This window comes from Triturus cristatus, chromosome 1_1 (genome assembly GCF_964204655.1).
Source record: "Triturus cristatus chromosome 1_1, aTriCri1.1, whole genome shotgun sequence".
NCBI classification, from domain to species: Eukaryota; Metazoa; Chordata; class Amphibia; order Caudata; family Salamandridae; genus Triturus; species Triturus cristatus.
Genome location: NC_140579.1, coordinates 1,290,152,836 through 1,290,169,193, shown reverse-complemented (window position 1 = coordinate 1,290,169,193; position 16,358 = coordinate 1,290,152,836). Strand labels below are relative to the sequence as shown.

At 44.5% G+C, this 16,358-nt stretch overlaps 1 protein-coding gene across 3 annotated transcripts in view; it reads left to right on the top strand.

Annotated features, from left to right (window-relative positions):
* The window catches only part of LOC146871975 (uncharacterized), a 326,120-nt gene extending 310,936 nt beyond the window's left edge, over positions 1-15,184 (top strand). For 2 of the 3 annotated variants that reach the window (XM_085652793.1, XM_085652781.1), the window contains exon 8: positions 4,949-5,504. In XM_085652793.1, the coding sequence (XP_085508919.1) occupies positions 4,949-5,131 (183 nt within the window). In that variant the 3' untranslated portion in view covers positions 5,132-5,504. Of the gene's footprint in view, positions 1-4,948; positions 5,505-14,221 lie in introns of those variants that run through there. The other variant, XR_014981284.1, reaches the window with a different exon arrangement.
* The last annotated feature ends 1,174 nt before the right edge of the window (positions 15,185-16,358 follow it).

Genomic DNA, 16,358 nt, shown 5'->3' with positions numbered 1-16,358 from the left:
GTTGACTGGTAGCCAGTGGAGGTCTCTCAGGTGGCTGGTGATGCGGCTATGGAGGTGTTATGGATGAGTCTGGCAGAGGCTTTCTGAATGTTCTGCAGTTTCTTGAAGAGTTTCTGGGTGATGCCGGCGTAGAGTGTGTTGCTGTAGTAGTCAGCTGCTGATGAGTGTGTGGGTGACCATCTAGGTGGGGATCCACTTGAAGATCTTTTGGAGTAGGCATAGCGTGTGGAAGTAGGATGATGAGACAGCGTTGATCTTTTAGTTCATTGTGAGTGAGGAGTCCAAGATGATGCAGAGGTTTTGTGCGTGGTCTGTGGGTGCTGCGGGCCACCAGGAGTCATCCCAGGCGGAGGGGGTGAAGCCTAGGATGAGGACTTCAGTCTTCTCTGAGTTGAGCTTGAGGCAGCTGTCTTTCATCCAGGTGGCAACAGCATTTATCCTATTGTGGAAGTTGTTTTTGGAAACTGAGGGTTCGTTGGTGAGAGAGAGAATCAGCTGGGTGTTGTCACCGTATGGAACTATGTTGAGTCTGTGGTTCCTGACGATGGCTGCAAGCGGAGCCATGTAGAAGTTGAAGAGAGTGTGGCTCAGGGAGGAGCCCTGAGGCACTTCGCAGCTGATTTCTGTGGGCTCAGAGTGGAACAGTGGTAGTCTGAGACTGTGTTTGGCCAGTGAGGAAGTAGCGGATCCATTCCAGGATTTTGTGGCAGATGCCGGCATCGTGGAGTCTTGTGCATAGGGTGCGGTGAGAAACCGTATCGAAGGTGGCTGAGAGGTCCAGGAGGATGAAGGCTGCAGTTTCGCCTCGGTTGAGGATGGTGTGGACGTCATCTGTGGAGGGTGGTCTCGGTGCTGTGGTTACTTCGGAAGCCGGATTGGGAGAGGACCAGGATGTGGTTTGCTTCTTGGGGGTCAGTCGGGTCAGCAGAGAGTTTCTTCAGCAGGGGGTTGAGCTCTGCGTGTTTCCAGTCTTTCGGTAATGTGGCATAGTTGATGGAGCAGTTGATGGTGCGGCAGAGTCCAGGAGCGATGAAGGTGCTGGCTCTGTTAAAGATGCGGTGAAAACAGGGGTCCGAGGGTGCTGTGGAGTGGATGTTCTTCATTAACTTGAGTGTGTCGTCAGTGGTGAGGGGAGTACAGCTGAACCGGGTTTGCTGGGCTGCGGTGTCATTGGGTGCGCTGGTTGCTAATGGGAAGAGAGGGTCTTAGGTATATCGAGGCTGTGGAAGCTGTCATAGATCTCCTTAATCTTGCGGTGGAAGAAGGTGTTGAGTTTGTTGCAGAGATCTTCGGAGGGTGGGATGTCTGCTGTTTCCACAAGGCAAATTACCTTCTGACAAGGGACCTGCTGAATTGGCAACCTGCAGGCATTGATGATTCAGTGTGGCAGACCATAACCGGCCACTTACGACAGGAAATTCAAGATATATTTTACTTTTGTCTCCTTGCGATTCAGACTCCTTCCAAAACATCAGTGTGATCGATAATCTTTGCCATGCTGAACTGCATGACTGTGGACTCAAAATCCTTTTGATGTAGATTGAAACCTACTTCGATAGTCACAGGAACGCCCATTGTCTACTGTAATCCCCCATGCCATACCCAGAGTGTTCCTTACATAATCAAAGAATGTGACCTGCTGTGAGTATCCCTCAGATTATTCTGAATCTGGGAAGAAAGAAGGATTAAAGTTTCAGAACTGGAAACCACAGTTGCGTTCCTGGTGTCACAAGGATCAAGTTTGCTTTCGGTCTCCTGAGTTGTGCTGAAGGTCTTGTGATCATTGTGAAAGGTGGGAAAGCTTACCCATAGATTTTACTCTTGCCATGAAGATAGCAATCAGTCGCTTGCCATAGAACCCAGCCTCCAGCTGAAGAATAGTGAAGCTGATGGTCTAGACAAAAGGTTAAAAGGTCTACATGACACGATTCCAACCTGTCTATCATCCTCTGGAACACTCCTGGATCCAGCTGTCAAGCACTGAAATCCTTCCAGTATCTGGAGTTCCAGTCTTCTGCAACATTTTGTCTTCCTGAAAGATATTCTGCTGTGAGTAATAATTTTTTTTTTAATACATTCTTTTTATTAAACTATTTCAACTGAAACACATCGATTACATAGTAGCAGGCGACTTCAGTTTCTTTCAGTATCAATTAACACATTTCAAAATATGTTACAAGTATCATCTCATTACGGTTAGGGGGTTTCAAGAGCCTCGTCATTGGTTCGCTGACAAGGTGGGGGACAGATATCGCCTCTATACTGGTTCCAGGCTCCCCATACCTTACTCCACTTCCCAGGGCATCCCCTAGCTGCAAACACCGATTTTTCCCTAAACATGCACCAATCTAAATCTTCCTTCCACCTCCCCAATAGGGGTGGCCGAACAGCGCCCCACAACTGTGCAATGTTCCTTTTTGCAATCATGAACGCCAGTGTAGCCCACTGCTTAGTGTATGTGTTGAGGTCTGTAGGCTCCCAGACATTTAGTATGCAGCTCCACAGTATGTGGATAAAGGTCCCTAATTCTCCACACCCCGGTCTACACTCTCCGCTTTCTGCCCGTCCCATGCGAACCAGTCCGGGTCCCGTTACATATGTCCTATGCAGTATTTTAAGCTGCACTAGTCTAAGCCTGGCCTGGGTTGCCACTACCCTCAGGGAGGAGACTGCCTCCTGCCAGTCTTCGTCATCCAATTCTAGGCCTTCACTGTTCCACTTTCCCTTAAGAATCTGCAGTGGATCGTCTATATTGTTAATTAACTTCCTATAAATAAGGGAACTGGTCTTCTCTGGGATGTGCCCGTCTAGCACTCTGGCCTCCAAGTGAGTAATATTTTATTGTTCAGGAAGAAGTGCCAAAAGCAAACATTTTTTGGGTAGTTCTGTCAAGGCCCTCGACCTTGCTCCTCCTAACCTGTTGATATATCAGACAGCCCATACGTTATTCAGCTCTAAAAGAATGAAGGAAGAAGCCTTGTATTTGTGAGGCCCTTAACCACAAAAGAAACACGCTAGCCGTTCCAGGCAGTTAATGTGAATGTCTTGTTTCTGCTCTGACCACAGTTCTCCTGGGGAAATATTTTCACAGCCAGCTCTCCATCCCAAACAGCTTGTATCGGACTCTACGATGAGATACAATGCAGATCCAAAAATGGCCTTGCCATTCTAGGCCTTCATGTTATTTCCATTCTGGCTTCCATTGTCAGATTGATTTCTTCTGGATACATCAGTCCCTTCCTGAGGGGTCATGTTTTATGCCACTGTAATCCCGATAATTAAGGCCCCCCAGAAATAGGGTTTGTATTTGTGACGACTATCTCACCAGCCAGGTGAGATGTATCAACAAGACCCAACTACTCTGCAGGACTATTCCTACTGAAGTTTGGTCAGAATTGATTTACATATAGATGGGTCCAAACTGAGGTGACATGGTGTGCAAAATAACAATGGATTGGGGTGTGGCCTGAGTAATTACCAGGGGCTGAGATTGATTAAAGCATCCTGTCCATCACTTTTTTGTATACTTTAGTGTGTGACCCTAAATGGGGCGGTTATGTCCATATGTGGGTCCCCTGCACACTGTATCACTGGTACTAAACTGTACTTGGTGATGAGCCCATTACTAGGGCTTGTGTTTTGGTTCAGGGAAGACTTTGCTTGGCAGTTTGGGCTGAACTGTTCCGACTGGAGCAGGGTCAAAACTGATTTGCATTTAGCTGGGTCCACTGTGTGGTGACATGGTGTGCATAATAAGGATGGATTGGAATAAGGCCCTAGTAATTACCAGTGCTGAGATGAATTTAAGCATTCCGTCCATCACTGTTTTGTAATGCTTTAGTCTGTCGCTCTACTCAGTGGAAACCGAAACCATTGAGTCATACCGAAGCTGACATTTCGTTGTGCCGTGCCCAATAGTGGCCAAGTGGTTGTGCCATGCGCACAAAACAGCAGAGCCATCTTCCTTATTTAAAGCTGATCCTGCGGCTATGAAGCTGTTGGTCAAGTTAAATCACGTTCCTGCTTGCCACTGTCAGTCCTAAAGGTGCTACTCATGATGCCCAGAGGATGCAATTGGTTGTTATTCCCTCTCTGGGTCCTTATAGGAAGGTTAGTTATTCAACCTGATCTACCGGCTAATAACTGGTTGAGGGCACACATCAGTTCCTCTTTACAATTACTCACAATAACATACAATTACCATTACAATCCTCGCTAACAACTACCCATATAAAGCAGTTCTCATGAAAGTACTTATCGGGCTACTGAGCAGGTCAGAAGGAGGAAATGCTTTTCTTGAAGACTGTCTTACAATAGGAAATATGTTGATTACGGAAATACTGTTGTTTTAAAGACTCATTGGATATGTAGTCTGTCTGTTCTTTTGTACGGTAGTGATTAGCAATAAATGAAGGCAGTGAATTACATAAATCTCGCTTCCGTATCCTGACACCGAATTGTAGAAATGTGTAATTGACTATATTGTGATTTGATTTTGTGAATGCATGATCAGCAGCTGAGTTATTGTTGGGTATGATTTACGAGATCTGGGTGACAGCTTTCAGATCATGTGATCGGCTCCCTAAAGCTCGAGTATCTCTGTGACTCACTGCCATTGCTATTTAGCTATGCAATTGGTTTTCTGACAAGTTTTGTAATTGACTGTGTGGTAATAATTTAGATGTGTAATTAGCTGGCTTGTGATTATTAGATGGTTTGATTTGCTGCACGGTGATTATGTAGACTGTAACAACTACTAAGATTTGCAATTGACTGTTGATATATTTTGTAGCTCGGTGACTGACAACCTGGTAATATTGCACTGACTACCTGGTAATATTGTAGCATTATTATAAGTTTCATAGTGATAATGTAGGTAGATCTGCAATATATGTGTAATTGGTTGCTCATTAATTATCTAAACCTATAATTATCTTTTTTTTCTCAGGAATACGAGCAGAACTGCCAGACTTTTTTCTTGGTGGCAGCGATGTTATTGGAGCAAGAGCCTTCAATTGAGCAGACGGTGGTATCTGCTTTGAGAAAGACCCTGCGTGAGCTAAGCAAGCAGTGCGTGCAGGATCTCCAGAACTTTATTGAGCGCTATGATATGGGTATCATCAGGCGCTAAAGAACATTCGGATAAATATATGAGCCCTAGGGCTAGGGTGCACTGTGGAAGAGTGCAAAGGATTATCAGGCCTGGTACTCTTCAGCACTGAGAAAGAGGGTGTACACCAACAAACAGCAGTGGTTGAGAAACAGTTGGCCCTAAAAATCTCTAGAAGTTGATTCTTTTGGCAAGATACAATGTTGGATGTTTGGTAGAGAACTCCCCTAATATTCCTTATTGACCAGTTGGATTTGAAGGAGTGGTGACCTCCATGTTGAGGAGAAAAAACTAACCGCTAACCTCTCCTGCCCTAAGGACACAATTTCACAATGTTTTGTGTAGGTTTTATTTTGATATTGAAATAAAGCTGGTTTTGTTTTAAAAAAAGACAGCTGCTAAATGTATATGTGTTTGCTTAGTACATTGCTTGTAGCAAGAGATGCCTTTAATGTGTGGAGGATTCATGATGAACAAGCATTGCCAAATCCAAAATATTTGATTCTTGTAGTTTTTGATCCTATGACAGTTGAAATGAGATCATAAAAAGACTGAGCTGAAATATTATACTGATGTAAAGAGAAAATCATGACTGTGTGTGCCTTACATGTAGAAAATAACCAAGAATAGCCCTTTCTGTTGATCTTGAGGGTGAGCTAAGTCTGTTGGGAGATCAAGGAGCTAATCAAACATGGGATATGATGCTTGGCGGGTTAGCGACTTTGAAGCCTGGATGTCGAGTTTAATGGGACAGTGACTTGGCAGAGTATGACAGGAAGTCTGATCTGCAGCACCAATGCCACAGTCGGAGTCAGATAACCTTTCAGCCGAGAGGTTATTTCTCTGCACACTTTACCAGCCAGCAAAGTACAGGATTCGAGGTCGCCGTTAGATATAGTTCAGATCACAAAAGTTTATTCAACTAGTGTGGATGGAAAGTGGCATAGGAAAGATAATGGGAATCAAACGTCTGTCCGACAGCATGCCAGGCAGTAAAGGAAAATGGTAGACAGCAGCCCCCACTCCTCCTCCGATGAGGCAATTATACCTCAAATGTTCCAGGTTTACACCCCTTAACGTATCCATTCCATCAGTCCGTGGGGTTCTCATTGGTCACTCAAGGTGGGCTGTTGTGGGGTGATCTTCAAAACACGCAAATCTGAGTGCATTAAGTAATCATTTTTGCAAATTTCATTAAGTTCATTTGTGTTCCCATTTCGTCATTTCCACGGAAGTAGGTGGAGTTTTAATTAGCTTACAGTTCTCCCATTCCCAGGCGCCTTTCCCTGGGTTTGCAACAGTATTGTTAGATTTCTATCGAATATGCTTCTTAGTGAGAAGTGAGTCCTTTGTTAACAGCTACAGAAATGAAACTCCACAAAGTTCTCATAGGGCTTAGGTAACTGTCTCACATGATTTTACATTAACGTAAAATATGAGAAGCAATTTAAACCTACATGAAATTTTAGCTGAATCACTACCGGTTATTTCCATTATAATTCACACATTAACATGTATGCATTTCGATTTTCTCCATTATAACCGCTATAGCTTCTATTAGGTTCTACATCTTAATATTAGGTACTACTAAAGAAAAAATTCACAAACATTGCACATAATCCATTCATTCATTTCGAAACTTTATTCGATTGTTTAAAAACAGTCATAAAAGCACATGGTATCAGTAATATAATACAATACATAAAATGATAAAATAACAATACATTCGGTTAACAATAAGAAAAATGGGGCAGGAAGGGGGGGTGAGCCAGATGGACAACTTCTACGAGTATCATTTCACATGTAAATTCAGTAGATCATACTTTTTCTGACGGACACAGATTGCAAAATAAAGGTCGCTGTAAAAAAGCATACATCCGGTTCGTCAAGTGCAAAAAGAAGGCTCATCGCAGATCTGACATTAGACACTGAATATTTTTTAAAAAGTGGTTTGAGGTAGGCAATTCGGAGATATAAATACAGAGGGCAAAGAAGCAAAAAGTGCTCGGTACTCTGCTTCGAAGTCCCATCACAGGGACAGGGCATTGCCGTGTAATTATTAATCAACGGAAAGGCCACTAAAATGTGGGCAATACCAAGACTTAGTCTGGTGAGGACAAACTGATGAGATTGTTTGGTGACCACTTTTAGGTACTTGGCGAAACCTAAACTTGCCTGGTTAAGGGAGTAGTGAAATTGGTGAGTAGCCATCGGGCGGGTTATGTCTCTACGCACTTTGGATTTAATCCCCAAGTAAAGAAGTTTTAACTCCTTTTTTGAGGAATCTACAACCCTGGCAGGGTCCACCAAAACATTCATATCGAATATCTCTCTATAGGATAAGATCACGTAATTAAGCCATGGGATCTGGTTATGTTTATCCAAACGGAGGCAGTCTTGGATAATTTTCCTAGTGAAGCCAGTTTCCTCCTTTGCCCAAATCGATCTCCAGGTCATTAGTGGGCCTAGCCCCGTAAGGTCAGTCAGGTATTCCAGCCCAACCTCAAGGTGGGACAGTCCAGTGGAGGCTGAAGTTGGAAGACAGAGAAGCCTCTTTAAAAAGCTATTTTCCTCCACCTGGAGGTCTCCATGGCGACAATGACCCCAAACCCCTGATCCATAGAGGGCCACAGAAACACATCTAAGGCGGTAAATGTGCAACATATCACAAAGACGCCGGCTTCCTAATTTTGAGGCGAATTTAAAAACACCAGAAATGGCTTTGCCCATCTTGGCCTTAACGTTACAAATCTCCTGTGCCCACATGCCATTACTACAGAGAGTGATGCCTAAATAGCAAAATGTATCCACCACTTGTATCTTTTGGTCCACAAACTGGAAAGATCTCAGGTTTTTTATTTTCTTGCCATAGGCCATAATAAACGTCTTGGAGTTATTAATTTTTAATTTCCTCCCCTGGATAAAACTAAAAAAACTATCCATTAATCTCTGCAGACCCACTGGAGTTCTAGACAAAACCGTATCGTCTGCGTAGAGCAGTACAGGAATGGCTTGGCCCTCGGCTTGTGGTGCATCAGCGGAGACCAATCTGAATTCAGAGTCCATGTCATTAATAAAAAGAGAGAAGAGCAGTGGGGCAAGGACGCAGCCTTGTCTGATACCTGATTTGACCTCAATATCATCAGTGCATTCACCCGCTTGGCCATAACGAATCCTGGCCGATAGTTTACTGTATAGTCTGGCCAGAAAATAAATAATTGCGGGTGGGGCGCCCATATTTAATAACGTGGTCCACAGAAGGGCATGGTTCACCAAATCGAAAGCGCTGGACAAATCAGCAAAGCAGAGGAATAAGGAGCCCTGTTTGGCTCGGGTGTATTTACCTATGATAAGATCTAAATTAACACACTGCTCAACGGTACCAAGGCCCCTACGGAACCCAAATTGGGAGTCAGCCAAGATACCATTGACCTCTGCCCATTCCTCCAGACGCTGTAGGAGCACCCTACTCATAATTTTTAGGGAGGAGTCCAGAAGGGAGATAGGGCGGTAGTTCTTTGCCTCGCTCCGATCGCCCTTCTTGTAGATTGGTATAATGATTGATTCACCCCATGTAAGAGGGGTGCTTACCATAACTGCCGCGTTGAAGACTTTGGTCAGAAGGGGGCCCCACAAAAGAGTGTCAGCTTTGTAAAGGTCTATCGGCACCCCATCAGGCCCTGGGGCCTTTCCTCCCTTGCTGTTTTGGATGGCAGTAACTACCTCGTCAGTTGTAATATTTAGGGGAGGGTTTGGACCAAGGGCTGCTGCTCTAGGGCACGTACTAGTTTCCCCCCCTGGATTAAAAATGCTATTATAAAACACAACCCAGTTTTCTTCACTAACCTGGGCTGACAATACTGGATAAGCCTCCTTCTGATGCAGAAAAGGACTATTCACAGTGCTCCAGAAGAGTTTGCTGTCCCGCAATTCGGCTGCTTTGGAGAAATTATCCCAGGCTTCCTCCCGTAATTCATGCTTCCTACGGGACAACTGGTCCTTATAGTTTGCTCTGAGGGATTTAACAACACACTTGTCCCTGGGGTGATTGCATAGGGCTTTCTTTATTTCCTGCAAGGGCTTCGTACAAGCCCTATCAAACGTCCCACGTTAGCCCTGGGCCTATTGGGGGCAGTAAGTATTTTTTTAGTTATGGCATTAATTTCCTCGAAGTCCACGATAATGCTTGCCGCACTTGTATTATCATCTAAACAGCGCTGCAGCTCAGGGAGACTTACAGCCACAATTTTTGACATTAGCTTCTCAGAATTGTCACTGCACCATTTTATTCTACATCCATTAGGCCTATTAGGGATTAATTCAGCAACTGTCCTACGGGCAACTTGCACCTTCCTCCCCCAAATCAAGGTGGTAAAAGTAATTCCGTTATGATCACTAAGGGACCGGTCTACAATTTGCGGGACAGAACAGAGAGAGCTGATGTTCTCCGAAACCAACAGGTGGTCAATAACAGAGGTTGAGTTCCTCCCTACGAAAGTTGGGACCGGGTTGCCCTCCCTATCATTAGCGGGCACATGAACAAGTAGATCCAATTTTAACAATAAGGCATTTAATGACTCTCCGTAAGGTGTATGTACAAAATGAGCCCGGTCGGCCCCTCGGTCCCCATCAAATCCGCAGGCATTAGAAAAAGAGGAAGTACATGTGGGAATATTAAAATCACCCCCCCAGATAATAACAAATGGAACCGGGTTAGCCCTACATAGTTTATCAATTACAGTTGCAAGTTCATTGACTACAAATGAGCTCGAGGAATCAAACATGTTGTTATAGTGGTTAATCAGCAGGACATCACGGCCCCCACTTTGCTGCAGCCAGAGGACCTGTGAATGGGATCTTACAATGGTATGAGATTTAACTTGCACCAGGAAGCTTACGGACCAAAGGATCACAAGACCGCCTTTGGCCCTACCCATGGTAGATGCCTGCGCCGGGCAGTTAAAAGAAACAAAGCCATCAAAGAGAATCTCTTCTGTGGACCAGGTCTCTTGGAGGCAGAGTATGTCCTGGCCGTTAACAGTCTCCCTCCACCCTAGGGCCTCCTCCTTTTTACGCCAGCCTGCGATATTCCAACTCAAGATTTTAAACCCTGCACCATAATCCACAGCATCAGATCCAGGGATATCCCCCACGGGACTACTGAGGGATGTCAAATCCTTAGTGGCCGCCAAGCTACTAAGTTGACTGGCACACACGGAGGGAAATTGGGACTGGGTGTTTGGCCCTAGCCGAGCACCAGCCGTTGGCAGATACTCCGCACGGGCCAATTCTAACTGATCGGTACTTCCTATTAAAGCTTCTACACTCAGGGGTGTGCTCCCCTCCCCAAGAGATGGCTGTGTTTCCTGGGGTAGTCAGTCGACTGCATCAAGGCAGCTAAAACGGTTGTAATCGCAAAACATGGCTCTAGATGGCATAGGGCCTGGAACGCCATGATATCTCCTATTTCTGCCCCTATAGTTGACCCTGGTCCACTCGTTACTGCCACTCCCATAGGTCGTCTGGGATGGGGGGGTAAAAGAAAGAAAGCGGCAGGGTCTGGATAGTGGAGTCAAAAGACCTATTAAAACCGGCACAAATATGGTGGACTGTTCTGGGGTCCCTAAAATTAATTGTTATACAGTCCCCATTTATTGTTTTTGCCAGCTTTCCCACCCAAGGTACCCTTCTTAGCATTACAATCTCACTAGACAGCTGGGTTGGCAGGGGTCTGTTCCAATTAAGCCATTTGACAACCTTGCTTTTAAGTGAGGTAAATGATTCATCTTCCCCTTCTTCTAGGGCTGGGACACCCGCCAAGACCACCATAAAGCGGTTAGCTTCAGGGGGAAGGTCCGGGGTTTGGGGTTTACTAGCTGTAGTGAATCAGCCACTTTTGTGGTCTGACACCCTATGATGACCCTCAACCACCACCATTCTGTACTGACTTAAGTGTGTTATGCCTTAATGCAGGATGGGTTTGCATATGCCTGATTTTCTTCTGTCTTTTAGTGGAATAGTCTTTCCAAGAATAGAAGGTATGGGATGTTGAGGTGCAGTCTTGTGGGTGGTGGTGCACACATGTGCTCAATGTGGTATACTGAGGGATTAAGTGTAAAATGTTATTTGGGTTAGGTGAATTATGACTTTGACCTATTGGCTTTGGCGTGGTCTAATGTCATTCTGCCTTCTGACTTTACCTTGCTTCAAACTTTTCTGTGTGCACAGTGGTGCTTGTAAGTTGGGTGGATGAGAATTCCTTTGACATGGTCTCATGTCATCTTGCTTTTCAATTCCATCTTGCTTTGGGCCTTTGTGTTAATGGCTTAACTAACTCTGAAGCCATTTTCTGTGCCTGCACGAAGCTGCAAAGTGGGTAGGGCATGGTCTGCTCTTTCCTGCGGTTTTTCGCATTTTACTGACTAGAGAGAACTGGTTCTTATCAGAGGAATGTACATGGTTTGACTTTGTCATAACAGGGGCCTGATCAACCCTTGGTCTGACCTTGAAGCAGGCTGGTACTGGCTCTCATGAGAACTAGGGGGCGTGGCTTGCTAGAAGCTTCGGTGTGTTTTGAATGTGTATTAAAAAGGGGAGTCTACACTGGCTCGGTGTAAGTTCATCCGTGGAGCAGACGTGTTGTCACGGAAAGTGGGGTCACCTCTGAGCTTTCGCCCGGTTCAAGCAATGGACTCCCCTTGAGCAAAGTGGGGTGAAATGGAGCATTAGGTGCGGTGTCTCTGCTACTGTCTCTTGAGTCTTTTCAGAATTCTTTCCTTTCCTCCTTATTTTCTGATTCTTATATCCATACATATATATTTCTCATATATATATTTGCCTTGATTGTATGTTCAATCATATTATTGATGTGTTAGAGTCTGCTATGTTAGGTGCATTTGGCTTACTGTGTGGTGCTACTTACATATAAATAAATCCCAGATATACCAATTCGTCTTTTCCTTGTAGCAGGAGGTGTGGACTCTTCTTGGCCAAGTATTATGTTGTAGAAGGATGGGTGAATTCCCTTCTAGCAGGTAATTGTGTTATAGGAAGTTGTTCTACTCCTGAGCAAGTGATGTGTAAATTGCATTTCGCTCTAGAGAAGTGTTGTGTGTATGTTACCTTGGTCTAGAGGAGACTCGTATGTTATATTGTTTTCTTGCCTTGCCTTTGGGGGAGTGTTGAAAGTTTGCCCACCTTAGGAAGTGCTGTGTATATGTTATATTCCATAAGTTTGGAACTGATATTCTCTCTCTCGCCCTGGGAAAGTGACGGTACATTCCTTGGTCCAGGGGAGATCTAAGGTTTGTCATTACATTTTTGGCGTAGTCGGCAGGATCTGAACATTGATTTAAAAGGGGAAGAAATACGTTTTTTTTGTTTTTGTTTTTTTTTAGAAATTGAAAGCAGACTCTTAGATATCAATTGATTTATTTGCATGGGGGTAGCCCATATGATGTGCTGGCTCGTGAAGTGAGCTAATTGTGCTGAGTTAGAATTGGTGTGTTTGTGCATCAAACATGTGAGCATTTGCTAAAAGATCGTAGCGAGTTGAAAACAGAGCTAGTTGATGCCCAGTTTGAAAATAGATCTTTGAAGACAGAATTAAACGTGTACCAGGCTGTGAAGCTGTTTACTTTGACCTGCCAGAATGATTCAGATGTGCCAGGAAGGAATGTGCAGGAAAGTGAACAGACTAACGTTTTAGGCCTAACGATCACCGGTTATGGACATAAATTAGACATGACAGTGAATGATACATTTTGCTTCGAAAGAAAAATGCAACAATATGATTTTGAATGTGAACAGCAGATTGTGTACAATGGTTACAGGAAAGTGCAGGGAAATGAAAGGTTACTTTTAAATTCAGATGCTGGACAAATGTTGTGCTTTTGCGCACCAACAGATACTGGACAGAACAGAGTTAGAGAAAATGTGGTTTGCCTATGGGAGATTGCCATGGTTATTAAGTGGCATGTAGAGACAGAAAAACAGTTTGAATAGAAGGTCCTGAGGTGGAGTTTGAGACACAAGATTTCCAAGTGAAGGTGCCCCATGTTACAAAGGAAATTAATTTGAAACAGTACAGAATGCCAGATGGGCGTGAAGGGATCAGTGAGATCATTCAGGGCTTGACAGGTTGAGGTGGTGACAATACTTGCCGCATGACCGTTGATTATCATTAACTGAACAAATATATACCTTCTTTGACTGATGCTGTCCCAGATATTGTTACAGAAGTAGCATGGGACTTGATATGTGACTTCTGATATTGCCAATGCTTTTTTCTTTTTGATATGTCAAGAGCAGTTTAGTTTTTTTTTCATGAGGTGATAGACTAATGACAGTTAAGAATTTGCTTGAATTAGTTAGACAGAATGGGGGAGCATTTTCAGATTAAAGAATGTGAAGTCTTCCTGGAGGTCAGGAGAGGTTAAAGCCGTTTTTCCTCTCAGACATGTAAAGAGTTGTTCTGGGAGTGGGTCATTTGAAAGCGTCTTTCAGATTGATGTTTGGGAGGCTTGCAATAAGATCATCCAGCAACCATGTGAAGAGTTCAGGCTTTCTGTGAAGTCCGAGGAGGAATTCCTACGGGAGGGGTCATTCCAGCTCCTCTCCCCGGTAGGCAGGGACAGCTTCATGGAGATAGATGTCTGGGAGGCTTGCAAAGGCGCAGGTTCTCCTCCCCCCCCCCCTCCCTCAATGAGGAGAGTCGCAGATAGTCGACGAAAGTTGGCAGGAGTGCAGATCACTCCGACCTTGAAGGAGATAAGGTGCGAGCTAGAGACAGCCGGAGAAGTCTCTGCTTGTTATGTTTGGCAAGGGGCCATTTAGTGTCCGCAGAGATTTGTGAAGGGGGGCAGCACCTGTGAGGGGTGCAGTGAGAGAAGGAGACTGCCCCAGCCCTTCTTGCTGCATATAGAAAAAGAGGGATTTTACCAAGAATTCACAGGCTAAAGCGTTGGTAGTATTCTTAGACAATTCCCCAGAGCTGGAGGAGACCTATGTAGACAGAAATTAAAATATTGTATTTTTAGAAATGCAAGACGGAAGAAGTGTACTTTTGAAAAATGTTTTTTGCAAGAAGAGTGATGCTTGTTTCTTTTTCAGATTCGCCCAGTTCTCCGCGTGTGAGTGGGACTCCCTTTTCCCGTGTGAGTGGGGCCCTCCCTCTCCCCCCCTTCCCCTTCCCTTCCCCCTTCTCTTCCCTCCCCTTCCCCCCCCCCCCCCCCAAGCCTGGAGTGATCACCAGACCAGACGGTGGCGGCTGATGCCTGTGGCTATCCAGACTGGATGGGGTCCTCCCTTGTCAAGGAGATACAGCTGCTGATATATACCAGAGAGCATGATGGACTGCTTCTTTCCAAGCAAAATGGGATCAGCAAAGTGTGGAACTGTTTCCTTCACGTGAGGCCAACTTTATATGCATGAAGGCTGTGTGTCTTTCACACAGGGTGACTGCTTGTGTGACGGTGAAGACAAAACAAAAGAAGGAACTACAGGATGTGCTTTGCCAGAACTGTTTTATCAATGTGAAGTTCAGATGCGATGGGAGACGGCTGTGTGTTTTTTCACACAGAAGGACTGTTTTTGTTTTTGTGAATGAAGACCTATAGAGACGCTTTGCTGCGATCGGCGTAGATATTTTCTGAGTTAGTGAACAGTAATAGCCTGTAGCTGTTGCTACAATATATGAGTTTGGCAGTAGAGTTTCCAGTTTAACCATTAGAGGCATTAGGAGCATTCAAAAGCTTGATTGATTTATTTTGTGTATTCATTTAAACATGTATCCAGATATCTATGAGCTATTTCTAGATGCACCTGAGTTATTGCTTTTACATGTATTTAGAGAATGCAGACTTTATTTGCTCTAAAGTGATTATCATATACTTTTGATGAGTTTTTCAGTTTTGCAATGGAGCATTTCGATCATAGTTGCTTTTTAGTCATGATTTGTTTTGAATTATGTATTTTTGTGTAGCCACTTCAACACGAGTTGCTGTTTCAACATGTGCTTTTTAGTAGTTGTGACTTTTAATTTAGACATGTGGTTTTAAATGGTTTTGCTTTCAATTGAGATATGCAGTGATTTAATGGTAAGGGCTTGTTAAAGTAGGAAGGAAAATGGGCGGGTGGGCGGGGCAAGCAGGGAGAGCGGCCCGGGTGGAACAAATTGGGCTCACAGGGGCTCCTGGGAGATGGAGTCCCTGCTTCCACGCTCGCAGCCCAGCTTCCACACGACACACCCCAGGTCCTCCAACAGGTCGCAGCCCCTCTCTGTATTCCGGTTCCCGCTGATGGTAGGTGCGCTGCGGGACCCGCATAGCGGGTCCGGCGAGCCGTGGGTGAGAAATGGGGCAGGAAGGCAGCAGCAACAATCCAGTGGCACGATCCTCACAAGGCAGTTAAAGTCACCAAGGCGTGATTTCGCGCTGATATACTGTCGAAGTTTAACGGGGAAGGCCAGTTCCACAGAATGTCCCCTGACTGCCGCTCAGCGTTGGGGGAACCGCCGTTTCCTGTGTCCGGAGCTTCGCCTCGCGGCTCTACGCCAGTGCTGAGCTGTGTTTGCTGTGAGAGTCACCAGGAAATGCCGTTGCAGTCTGTGTTATTCAATAATGATATTCTTTTGATTTTCTTGTGGGAATGTGTGTCAGATTAGTGGATGAGGAAGCCTTCACTTGTCATGGAAGCTATCATCCCGTCATCAGGGAGGAAGGTGAAGCCTGGAGACGGCAGAGCGGATGGGGGCTGTCTCAGGCTGGCGGAGCAGCTTGACACGCTGCTGAAGTCAATTCAAGAGCAGTCTTGGCCATAATCATTTTTCAAAACAAATTAACGTGTCACTCTCAATACATGTTATTTTTTAGACGTTACAAAAACTTTATAATGCATACATATAATTTCAGTTACGATGCATATTTAAATGTTATTATCACACAACTCTGTCAACAATGTTTTACTTTCTCATAACTCGTAAATACTATCAGATTGTAGTTCTCATGTTGTTTCTTATATTTGTTTTCATTTTCGTATCCTCATTTAGAAAACTTTGCATGCTTTTACTAAGCATTATGTATTCACAAGTTTTTTTCGTCTTGGCAGGTTAACATGTCTTTATCAGGACATATTGGTCATAATGATCTTTACAGGTGAGGATTGATAAAGGAAGACATCAAATAATATCTACGCTCAATCAATCCCCCCTTTGATGGCAAATCAAGCCATCACACAATCTTATCTCATT